Source organism: Mobula hypostoma, chromosome 5, assembly GCF_963921235.1.
Source record: "Mobula hypostoma chromosome 5, sMobHyp1.1, whole genome shotgun sequence".
NCBI classification, from domain to species: domain Eukaryota; kingdom Metazoa; phylum Chordata; class Chondrichthyes; order Myliobatiformes; family Myliobatidae; genus Mobula; species Mobula hypostoma.
Genome location: NC_086101.1, coordinates 72,438,043 through 72,451,083, shown reverse-complemented (window position 1 = coordinate 72,451,083; position 13,041 = coordinate 72,438,043). Strand labels below are relative to the sequence as shown.

At 42.1% G+C, this 13,041-nt stretch overlaps 1 protein-coding gene across 1 annotated transcript in view; it reads right to left on the bottom strand.

The window, feature by feature from the left end:
• Positions 1-13,041, bottom strand: part of LOC134346825 (ras-related protein M-Ras) — a 63,820-nt gene that overhangs the window by 30,121 nt on the left and 20,658 nt on the right. The window contains exon 2 of the mRNA XM_063048530.1: positions 8,102-8,307. Coding sequence (XP_062904600.1) covers positions 8,102-8,294 — 193 coding nt within the window. The 5' untranslated portion in view covers positions 8,295-8,307. The remainder of the gene's footprint in view (positions 1-8,101; positions 8,308-13,041) is intronic.

Sequence of the window (13,041 nt, the reverse complement as noted above, 5' to 3'; positions counted from 1 at the left end):
GTGAAAGTGGAAATTCAAAGGTGAGAAGGAATTAGAGATGCAAGGGGGCAGAGTGGAAAAAGCATTAGCAAGTCCACAGTGGCCACTTTATTAGGTATCTCCTGTACCTAATAAAGTGGCCACTGAGTGTATGTATGTAGTTTTCTGTTGCTGTAGCCCATCTACTTCAACACTTGACATGTTATGCGTTCAGAAATGAACAGCACTGTTGCAACGCATGGTTACATTGTTGCCTTCCGGTCAGCTTGAACCAGTCTGGCCATTTTCCTCCGACCTCTCTCATTAACAAGGCATTTTCGCCCACAGAACTGCTGCTCACTGGATATTTTTTTAAAGTTTCGCACACCATACTCTATAAATTCTAGAGACTGTTCTGTGTGAAAATCCCAGGCAGTCAGCAGTTTCTGGGATACTCAAACCGCTCTCTTTGGCACCAACAATCATTCCACAGTCAAGGTCACTGAGATCACATTTCTTCCCCATTCTGATGTTTAATCTGAACAACAGCTAAACCTCTTGACCATGTCTGCATGCTTTCATGCATTGTGTTGCTGCCACATGATTGGCTGATTAGATATTGCATTAATGAGCAAAAAGTCATGCACTGAGTTGAGAGTGATCCGGTATGTTACACACGTGGGTGACAGTCCAATAGCATGCTTAGATATCACGAGGTAAACATCAGCATGAATGTGAGATCACCCTGTGCCGACAGGTAGCCTATGTAAAGCATCAGGGCCCAACCAGGCTCCAGATTAAACACAAATTAAATTCTCTCCTGCAGAGAATCTCAGTTTAGTTTCTTCTAGTAACAACTGACCCAAACATCACAGAGAGGTTGCACATCTACTACTGCTAAAGGACTGCAACAACAGTCCAGTCTAGGGAGCTTATATCTTGAGTTATATGGCAATTCTATATCAAAAGGGCTGTTGGTAATTGAAGCTAGTTCTCAGATCTGTGATTTTGGACAGAAGGCCTTTGATAGCCAAATGTAAAGCTATTAACTCCAGTGATGTATCAGATTACATGTCACCTGTTGAAAACAAATCTTAGTATTTGTCCCAAGCACCAAACCTCTTACAGTCAAATAAAACTTAACAATTATTGTTTGCAATTGTGTCAGGTGAACACTTTATTAAGACACATAGATCTACAATTCAATGAGTCTACTACTTTTTATTCTAAACACAAAAGATTCTGCAGATGTTGGGAAACTTTAGTAACACACACAAAATGTTGGAAGAACTCAGTAAGTTAAGCAGCACCCATACAAGGGAATAAACAGTTGACCTTTTGGGCCAAAATCCTTCATCAGAAGTGGCCCAGTTCTGTGAAGGGCCTTGGCCCGAAACATCAACTGTTTAGTCCCCTCCATAGATGCTGACTGACTTGCTGAGTTCCTCCAGCATTTTGTGTTTCTCACCTTTTTATTTTTACACAATTGGTTAATATTGGACAGAAACGTAATGTGCTCACATGACAACTAATTTAGCAAACGGATTACAGAGACCCACTTGGCAAGACAGTTACTTTTCCATTTCAGGAAGTTTGCAGTGTAGGTCACTGAGGCACAACAAGCAGAGCTGTTGCCTGACACACCAGTGATGTGAGTGCAAGCTTTATATCTGGGGTTGCCTGAAACGAGTTCGAATGTTTTACTTGTGAATGTGTGTGGTTATTTTTTTCCCCCAGGTATTCGTCTCCTCCAACATCACAAAGATGTGCAGGTTGGAGGGACTAATGAACCACTATAATGCGCCCCTAGTGAGTCTGGGTTGAGTGGTAGAATCTGAGAGAGCCTGAGGAAAATTAGGGCAGAATAAAACAGGGATGGCACAGAATTAGTGTAGGATGGGTTCTTGATGTTCAGCGTGCATTCTAAAAATTTATTTGAGATACAGGGTGGAATAGGCCCTTCTGAGCCTTTGCACCATACCATCCAGCAATCCCCGATTTAACCCTAGGCTAATCACGGGACAATTCACAATGTACCTATCAACCGCTATGTCTGTAGACTGTGAGAGTAAACTGGAGCACCCGGAGGAAACATGCACAGTCACAGGGGGAACATACAGACAGAAGCAGGAATTGAACCAGGGTCACTGGTACTGTAAAGCATTATGCTAATCACTAAGCTACCATTCTTGACTGGCTGAAGGGACCTGCCCCTATGCTGTATGACCATAACACAAGTGTGGGTTATTGCCAGAAATTAGCTCTTCTGGTAATTCATGACATTCACTCTGTTTTATTATGGTACATGGAAACACTTCTCGGAGGATCGTCACCTTGTCCTGGTGGAGAGGCTTGTGAGTTCTTGAGATCCCAAGAGCAATGCTGTCTGGAGTTTAGCCAATCAGTAGGGTCACCCATGGCGTTAAGGTCAAGGGGAAGGTTCCAGAAAAACAGTGATCTAACCAACACCTCAGCGGTGGAGCTGGTAGAAGATGATGACATAGCACAATCCTATCGAAGGCGGAGGAAGGCTGCAGCAGTCCCCATTCCAGGCCACTGGACCCTGACTCTGACCCCGATCTGTCAAAGACCATGGAGTTGCTGCCCATGCATCAGCTTCTCCACGTTACAAAAAGTCACGCAGAGACATACTCCATTAAGACAGTGATAAACAACTACGTCAGAGAACATCATCCTCGACTTGAGTCATCACACTGCATGAAAACAGGTTTTTCCACTTGAATCCACTTTGCATAATAATCACTCAATCCCAGATATTTTTTATACATTCTTTTTGTATTTAGTCTGAGAAAATCTGGTAGGTCGTGACCAGATCTGGTTGCAATTGAGTTTTTGTTTTCCTATTTCTGCAAATACTGAACTTCTTAATTAATGATTAGTTGATATGCCTCTGTTGCCTGAGTTATTATGCCTGCAATCATGATGTTTGCTTTCATTTCATTGCAAAAGGTTTTTTTTAATATTCCTTTCAAACGAAATAAAAAATAAAGTGTATAATCATTCCATGAATAATACATATATTATATACAGGGGAAAATTACGTAGTAAAACTTTAGTATGAGAAGAGCCTTTTGTTGATGGTCATTGCTTTTGTCACCATTTCAGTGAGCATTGGCATGGAGACGTCTAATTTTTGAGTACATTTGATACCGCTACATCTTGCAAAGATGATGCTGTTCATCATCTACAGCAGGAGTTCCCAAACTTTCTTGTACCATGGACCCCTACCATTAACTGAAGGCTCCGTGGACCCTGATCTACAGCTTGACTTTGTGGGTCTTTGTAGTCATAATGTGGCCATTCAGGTTCTTCCATCCTCAGCCACAGCCACCTTGAGTGTGTGTTCCCCCAGTCTGTCGGCTTATTCAAGCTTATCCAAGTCTTCAATGAATAAAGCATGAAGACATAGCCAAGAGGTTCAGTTGTTGTTCAGACCAAACATCAGAATGGTGAAGAAATGTGATCTAAGTGAGTTTGACCATAGAATGATTGTTGGTGCCTGTCGGGGTAGTTTGAGTATCTCAGAAACTGCCGATCTCCTGGGATTTTCGCACGCGGCAGTCTCTAGAGTTTACAGAGATTGGTGCGAGAAAAAACACAAACGAAAAAACATCCAATGACTGGCTGTTCTGCGGGGGGGGGGGGGCAGAGAATGCCTTGTTAATGAGAGAGGTCAGAGGAGAATAACCAGATTGGTTCAAACTGACAGAAAGCTGACAGTAACTCAAATATCTAGGCGTCACAACGGTGGTGTGCAGAAGAGCATCTCTGATGACAGAACAGGTTGAACCTTGAAGTGGTAAGTTAAACTGTAGATCAGGGGTTCCCAGTTGGGGTCCACAGACCACCCAGTGAATGGTAGGGGTCCATGGCATAAAAAGGGGTTGGGAATCTCTGCTGTAGATGATGAACAGTACTCATTTCAAAACAGTGAGGCTACTCTGTTAGTGAGGCAACAGCATTTCTGCTCTCATCCAGGAAAACAGGCACCCAAAATGAGGGGCTCATCCCCTTTTACACTTTTGCCTGAATTTTCCATTGCAAAAACAATCACTTCAACCACAGACTGGAATAAAAAGAAAGTGCTTCCCAACGTGATCTCAGGGCGGTTGCCAATTGCGTTAGATGGACAGTCTTATAAATTCAGCCAGGAATAGGATGAAATCACAAGAATTTCTGCCTCCTATTTTCTCCTTGGCTAGATTCAAATACTTAGGGGAATGGTGGGTGAAACGTTAGGATATAGCACACCATTTTACCAAATCTCTGAAGACCATCCTAGTGAAGGCTGAACATTGTACAGTAAAATTATTTCTGTCAAATTTGTCACTGACTGGATGTTGCCCAAATCAGGGCTTTTCAAAGACTGTGAAAAACACTGTATTAAAAAAAGAACTACTGTTGCCATGGTGATAGTAATGCAAGACTGACAAGTGTAGGTGAGAAAGTAGCTAGAGCAACAACGCAACATTTGACAATTACTTAACACGCCAATCTTAGCTCAGTATTAAAAATAAAGTACAAGTATAAAAAATTGCATTAAAAACCTCATCCATTGTTCAGAAAACTTAAATATCTCAGTGTTAAGATCGTAAACATCGCCCTCATGTAAAAACAAGACATCATGTTGCGTCTGCTCCTAAGGAGAGCTATCGAATTAGTCCCGCTCCACTGCTCTTGACCCACAGTCGGGCAACTGCTTCCTTTCTGGAATAGACAAAGCATATTCCATCACTCACCAATCTGTCCTGTGCCCACATCTATAAATAGATTTTGGGAACCGAAAAAAAAAATCTCTAAATCTTTGCATTGCAGCTTTAAACCAGATTTTGCAAAATTTTCAAGTTGTTACTTGGCCAAGAAGAATGTTTCTTTTTTGTTTTTAGCATTAATACCTTGCCTAGCACGTGGTTCAGGGGATACGGTGAGAAGCTGAAAAAGTTTCTTTGGAATGGTGGAGCAAGCTTGTCACACTAAATGATGTACTCAGGCTACTTGTATTCCTTACACAAAGAAGATGCATGGCTGGTTACAAACTATTCCTACAGATTTCTTGCAAGCGGCAGCCTTTGAATGCCGTTATTGTATGCAGGTTAATTTTTATTTCTATTAGATACGCTTCTTTGATTTTTCCAAACAAAAGCACTACAGTGGCTTCGATACATTATTTGAAGTGGCTCCGATGTTTATATTAGGGGTTCCCAACCTGGAGTCTATGGACCCTTTGGTTAATGTAAAGGGTCCATGGCACAAAAAACGTTGGGAACCCCTGGTGTATAGGATAAAAATACCTTAAAGCAAGACCAGCAGTCAGCATCAGATCACAACTGCCAGCAACAGAGAAATGATGGTGGTGGTGGTGAGTTGCTTTCTTGCTGGATTCTGTGCTGAGAAAGCACGTGATCAACAATGTCTTGTTAGGGAGACTTAAAAGGTTGTAGACACTGCAATCTCAAACAACACACAAGATGCTGGAGGAACTCAGTGGGTAAGGCAAGAAATGGACAGTTGATATTTTGAGCTGAGATCATTCATCTTGGCTGACGTCTTTTAGTGTCAGCAAAATAATTGACTTCAGGAAGTGGGGCGGAGTTTACACACCTGTCAGTATCAAAGGCAGAGATGAATGAATTCTTGGGTATAAATAACACCAACAGAATGTTCAGTCCACCCATGATTCCCCCCACCCCAGAAAAAATAATCACACCAATGCCTTTACTTCCTCAGAAGTCTAAGGAACTTCGACACGTCCCCAATGAACCTCATCAATCTTTAGAGGTGCACCACAGAAAGCATCCTATCCGAATGCATCACAGTTTGGTATGGCAACTACCCTATCTAAGACCACGAGAAATTGCAGAGAATTATGAACTCATCCTAGTTCAGCGTGCAAACCAACCTCCCTCTGTAGACACTGATTACACTTCCCACTGCCTTGGAAAGCAGTCAAGATAATCAAGGACCTCTTCCAGCCTGGTCATTCTCTCTTCTCCTGTTGGGCAAAAGATACAAAGGCCCGAGAGCATGAACTACCAGAATCAATTATAGCTTCAATCCCACTGTTATCAGACTCGCAGAAGCTAAAAGTTGAACACTCAAACTCCTGACCTCCAATCTGCCTTGTTTTGGTCTTTGCACTCGTCTACCTGCACAACACTTTCTCTGTCTCTGTCCGCGTTTTACCACCTCCATGTAAATTAGATTTGGAATAAATGTGTGACTGGAATGCCAAAAAAAAAAGCTTTTTACTGTATCTTCAGAGCCAGATTTAATATCACTGACATGTGTTGTGGAACTTATTGTTTTGTGGCAGCAATACAATGCAAGACATAAATATTACTACTAGTTACAAAAAGAAGTACAGAAGTGTGAAAGAGAGGTAGTGATCATGTATTTAGAAATCTGATCGCAGGGGGGAAGAAGTTGTTCCTAAAATGATGAGTGTGGGCTTTCAGTCTTTCTCCCCAGTGGCAGTAATGAGAGGATGGCATGTCTCAGATGTTGAGAGTCCTTTCTGATGGCTGTAGCCTTCTTGAGACAATGGATTTTTGAGGGTGCCCTTAATGGTGGGGAGGGTTGTGGCTGTGATGGAGCTGGTTTGGTTGAGCCTACAGCTCCCTGCAGCCTCCATACCAGGAGGTGATGACACCTGTCAGATTGCTCTCCACTGCAAGTGTGTTGTGTAGAAATTTTCTGGAACTTTTTGGTGGCATGCGAAATCTCCTCAAACTCCCAATGAAGTATGGCTGCTGATGTGTTGCCATCAATATGTTGGGCCCATGTTAGCACTGCAGGGGGTGCAGAGGAGATTCACCAGGTGCCTGGAATGGACAGGCTCAATTATGAGGAGAGACCAGAGAAGCTAGGTCTGTTCTCCCTGTAATACGGGAGGTTAAGAGGGGACATAATTTAGATATATAGGAGTAAGACAGGATACACTGCTGGTAACTTTTCCCTACATTACGCACTTTTCCCCTCAGGTTGGGCGAGACTAGAACTAGAGGTCATAGGTTTAGGGTGAAAGGTGAAATATTTAAGGGGAAGCTGAGGGGGAACTTATTCATTCAAAGCGGTTGTGCTAGTGTATAACGAGGTGCCAGTGGAAGTGGTAGATGTTGGTTCAACTGTAGCATTTAAAAAAAGGTTTGGTTAGGTACATGGATGAGGACTATGGTCCAGGTGCAGGTAGATGGAGCTAGGCAGAAGATTCAGCTGGCACTGACTAGATGAACTGTAGGGCCTACTTCTGTGTTGTGGCGTTCTATGACTCAAAGTAATATCCTAGTTGGTGATAGTGTTCTTTCTGCCTTTTAAACCATTATTAAATTGCCCATATTACTGAGCTTAACCCCCGCCCTAAGCAGTAAAGAGAAAATAGTGGCAGAGAAATTCTTAGAAACTCAAGTGATAATAATTCTGTTTTTCCTGTGAAAGCTGCTCGTCTGATGATACGCGCTCGAGATGCTGCTGCAAGTATCTTTTCCGTTGCACCTATACATACATGTTCATGTGCATATGACAATAAACTCAACTGTTTGACTTCACAGACATCCAGCAGCTCGAACTTGCAATTAAAATGTGACTGCTGACATGACAACATTCAATAGGATCTGCTTACAAAGCCAAATGTTTAAAAAAAAGACAAGTTTAGGAAAATTTGGCAGCTGAATTAGATGCCCAGCACAGCACCTACTGTAAGTGTACAAGAGGATGGGATTAGGGGCATAGTAGATGAATTTCCACTTGACATGGTATTACTCATTATACAAACCTCGTCACATCAAAATCTATTTATTTTAAGCCCTGAGGAGCCTTGGCCTACAAAGCTGCGGGTGGGAAGTGGAATTAACATACATACTTAGTACATTTTTGGCTGAAGGACATGAGTCAACTGGCCTCTGATTGTACACTCTGTCCTGTATAGAATGGGAAAACAGATGTAGCAGGCTACCTTTAGGTATCTGCTATGTATTTAAAAGCATTCTTTCTTGGTTTCAAAAAAAACTATTACTCTATATGAAGCTATAACATACATTAATGCTCTTCCTGTAACTTTGACACATTAGATAGAGTAAGATTACAAAGCGCTAACGGAAGTATCATTAGCATTCTACCAACTTACCATCGAGAATTGCCCATTGACCATCGATTTCTGTATGTTTTAAGTAAGAATCTTCAATAGTTGGGTCATAATCTGGCACAAAAATCTTTTGGAAGAACTGGATGGTGAGGGCACTTTTTCCAACACCGCCATCTCCGACTACCACAAGTTTGTACGTGGGGAGATTGTCACTTGGAACTGCACTTGCTGCCATGTTATAATTTAACCTGTTTAAAAAAAGGACAAAACAATATTAAATTTATGTCTATCATGCAAGGTACTCGAGTAATGTTTTTTATCGATCTGAATGGTCCAGATATTTAGAAAATCAGAAAATTACAATGGTTTCCCTCCACTATTAAGTGCTGCTTGCTGACTGTAACAAATTTTCAATCATCACCTTGGGTTTTTCCAATTTAATCCAAAGCCACATTCTACTTATCTCTGTACATTTCTCACCCATTCACACCACTTCCTTTTCAGCATCATGACAAACTCTGCTTTGGGCATGTCCTTAATTTCTCACCACTGTTTGCCATTTTCACACATTTCCTCTATGAGCTTCTCTGCTTTATCTTTCACATTGTCATCAATGATTCTGTTGATCACTCCCTCTAGCTCCACGACTCATTATCAGAATCAAACACATGTTGTGAAATTTGTTGTTATGAGGCAGAAGTACACTGAAATACATTGTAATAAAAATGATAAATTACAAGTACAGATAAAGTAAATTAAGTCCGTTTCGTTAGTCCTGATGAAGGGTCTCGGCCTGAAACGTCGACTATACCTCTTCCTAGAGATGCTGCCTGGCCTGCTGCGTTCACCAGCGACTTCGATGTGTGTTGCCTGAAGGAGTGAAAATGGGTTCAATGTTCTTTCAGAAATCTGATGGCCGAGGGAAAGAGGCTGCTTCAGAAATGCTGAATGTGCGTCTTCAGGCTCCTTGGAATGAGAACAGGGCACATCCTAGATGAAGGGGATCCTTAATGATGATGTCGCCTTTTGAAGATGTCCTCGATGCTGTGGAGGTTAGTGGCCATGATAGAGATGACTGAGTTTACAACATTCTGCAGGTTATTTTGATGCTATGCAGAGCCCCAACCCCCACAATACCAGACAATGATGCAACAAGTTAGAATGCTCTCCGTGGTACATCTGAAAAAATTTGTGCGTCTTTGGTGATATACCAATTCTCCTCAAACTCCTAATGAAATATAGCCGCTGTTGTGCCTTCTTTGTAATTTCATCAATATGTTGGGCTCAGGATAGATCGCAAGAGAAGCTGACACCCAGGAACTGTTTACCCTTTCCACTTCTGAACCATTGATGAGAACTGGTATGTGTTCCCTCGACTTTCCCTTCCTGGAGCCCACAACTAATCCCTTAGTCATTCTGGTGCTGAGTGCAAGGTTGTTGCTGTGACACCACTCAACTAGCTGATCTATCTTACTCCTGTACGTCTTCTCGTCACCATCTGAACTTCTGCCAACAATACTTGCGTCATTGGCAAACTTATAGATGGTGTTTGAGCTATGCCTAGCCACACAGTCGCAGGTGTGGAGTAGAACAGTGGGTTAAGCAAGCATTCCCGAGGTCCGCAAGCATTGATTGTGAAGAGGTGTAATTTCCTTAGCTCCAGAACACCATTTTATATTATTCCATCCACATCTCATTGGCTGAAGGAGGGTGATAAAGGTTTGTATTGAGGCAGCGTACAAAGAACATAGAAAAGTACAGCACAGTACAGGCCCTTCGGCCCACAGTGATGTGCCATCCTTTAAGCTCTTCTAAGATCAATCTAACCCTTCCCTCCTTCATAGTCAAGTCTACTTCTGAGAACTTCTTCCCCAAACGTAACGTACATTCATGAAGAACAACAGCAGGTTCAGGAAGGCAGCTCACTATGAACTTAATGTGAATAATAAGATTTGGGCAATAAATACTGAACTTATCATTGAGGCCACAGCTAAAAAAAAGTGTTTTTATTTAAATCACAAGATTGTTTCTCCTGATAGTTACAGGTTTTTGGAAAGTTCTAACCCAGAAGGCCAACTGCTTAATATGGATTTAAAGCTAAAAATCGAAACAAGAATATCGAGGCGAAATCATGAGCCAGTAGGGTTGGACGGTACCATCTGAGGGGAATAATGCTCATAGTGATTTTTGGCAAGGTATACATCTCTAGAGTTAGAAAATACGTGATAGCATTTCACCAGCGGTAGCTTTATGTGTGCTATCATGCATTTTATAACACTACCCTAAGCATTTCTGAAATATGGCCAATATAAAGTATAACACATATATTCAACCTAGTGGTATTTTGTCATCAGTGATCCCTCAACATTGAAATTTGTCACAATGATAGCTGAGTTCAAGCACTTCTCATCAAATGTTGTTATAAAATTCTACATTGAAAACTATGTCATTGGTGGCATTCGCAGTACAATGCCCAATTTCAGTAGAGTGAATCATTTCATTTTTAGAAAAATATTTGTTGTTTATTTTGGAAAAGTCAATAAAAACCCTAGGACACATATAATCACATAGATTTGTAGAGAATTTATTCAGGAATTCAAATAAGTAATCACTTTTTGTATATATTTCATATTAACTTCAGTACAGCAGAAAATGTTACCCCACCCCACAAGAGGTAAAAAATCTCGTTTGGAGAGATTTCTAGAGTTTTATCAATGTCATGATGTTTTCCATATTGTTGTATCAAATTAAAACAATCTTAAGCTTTTGTCATAGCATATAGAATTACAGTATAATAATTCAAATGTGGGGTTCCACACAGCCATAACCTAGGCCCCATTTGGTTGTAAAATGAATATATTTAATCAAAGGCTGCTTTCCATACTTTGTTTTCTATACTTTCGTAACCTATTAATAATCATAATAATTTTCCATGTCTTCCACGTTTTCCACATCTTCATCTGAACTTTCCACACTCTCTGAGGTGGATGCCTGGTTCTCACAGTCTGCCAGTCTACACATGTCTGTATACCTGAGGCCATTTGCAACACACATACATCTTGGGAGTGAACATTTTTTGGACAGTTACAGGCCAGTAGATTCAGGACGGCATAGGGTGCTGGCTGACCTTCCATCCAGTGCACCACCAACTGTTCAGCTCCCTCTCCTCTCAACATCTTCCATCCTCTGCCAACAGGGCTTGGCACTTATGGGTCCTTCTCCAAACATCTTCTCCATATATCAGCCTGGTAGTTGGCTCGCTGTGCATGTTCTGTTAAGCAGACCTTGCACGATGAGAGTTGATGACTTTCGATTTCACCTTTTCTGGCACAGAAAATGTGATACCTGAGCTCATTGACCTTGGTGGTCGATGCTTTTGGGGCATACAGGAGACAGGTAAATGCCTCCAGTTTGTCCATCAGTTCTGGGGAGAGGTCCCATTCCTGACCTAACTCTAAGAATGTGTCCTGAGTTTCCCTGTTGCTGGTCAGAAATTTTAGGGCACTTGTCTTCCCTTTGCCTGCAAAAGTGCTTACCGTGTCACATCCTGTATATGCGTGCAACCCGATGAGTGCCCTACAAACCCTTATGCCAACAGTGGCAGCAACCTTCCTGATGTCTACAAGCCTTGTACGGGTTCTAGTGTCACACTTCTGGAACAATGGAGCCTCAATCTTGTCACAAAATCCTAAAGACATGATAAAGACATCTGTGTCTTCTGAGCAGATCACTACAGATTGGTATCCCTCTCTTGTGGCATGGGCAGCATAGAGAAGTAGGCAGCCATCTGCTTCTTCTTGTTTACACTGAAGAGTTGACACCTCCTCACTGTCTTGAGATGTGATTCTGTAACATTTGTCATTCACAGTTGCATACAGAATCTTCTCCCGTAGCTTTGCTCTGTACTTCACCTTCCTCCATTTATGGACTATGAAGTTAATGAGACTATTTTTGTTACTGACTTTGGTCAGGCAGCTCCTCCACTGCCTCACCATCTGTGTGCCTGTGATACCTTGCAACTCATGACCAGTCTCTTCACCCAGTAGAGATCTTTCACTATTCTTGATAGAGTTCTCCTTGTATGTGTCGAACACAACATCTGTTCTGCTACTCTGACTGCTTTCCCTCAGAGCCATACCCAGAACTGTTGTGGCAACATCTCTGAAAGTAACTTGATCACCTTTCAATCTTTGGACCAAGTTCATTCCACTGTAGCAGAGTTTCCTGGGAGTAGCTCTTCTACTGCTACATTTTTCTGAAAGGTTGTGGCTAAAGTAGCTTTATTTGGCTTTCTCAGCAATCCTTCTGGTGTGGACAGGGCCCAGGGCAATGGTCCAAGGGGATGAGAAAGGATATCCTCCATACATAGACTGCGCTCTTGTGCCATCACTATGATGCGTCCAAACAAAGACCTGTCTGCTTTCAAGATGATCGCCCTCCCATTTGATTTCACTTCTCTCTTCTTCCACATATCACTGAATGTTTTCAGCTTGTTGGTTTTCATTAGGTCATGGAATTTCTTTGCTGGTGGGTCTTCCTCTAGTCTCTCATCCTTGAAGGTTGCATAACATTGCTCACCAATCTCATATGCCTTCATCAGGTCAAAGGCAATGTCCTTGGGGGCTGCCTTTGCCGTAGAGATGCTAATGAGGTCCCACTTCTCTGCAAATGGTTTGACCCATTCATGTATGAGGCTAACCACTGCTGAAACTGCTTCCTCATCTTTCTGGATTCTTGACCGCTGTAACTCCGCATGACAAAGCTCTGATTTGTTGCCTTGCACCATCTCCCTGAACTGTCCCAGGAATGCACTGTGGTGCTCAGCTGTTATGTAGTAACGCTTGATAGCTCCAGCATTCAGGCTGAACCGTGATGTGCCTCCAGGAGTCTGTGTGTGTCTTTGTTCACTGTGGCTTCAATAGCCTGGTCCACAGGGATCTGCCCAGAGGGGTTGTTACTTGACAGCTGCACTGAGAATTGGC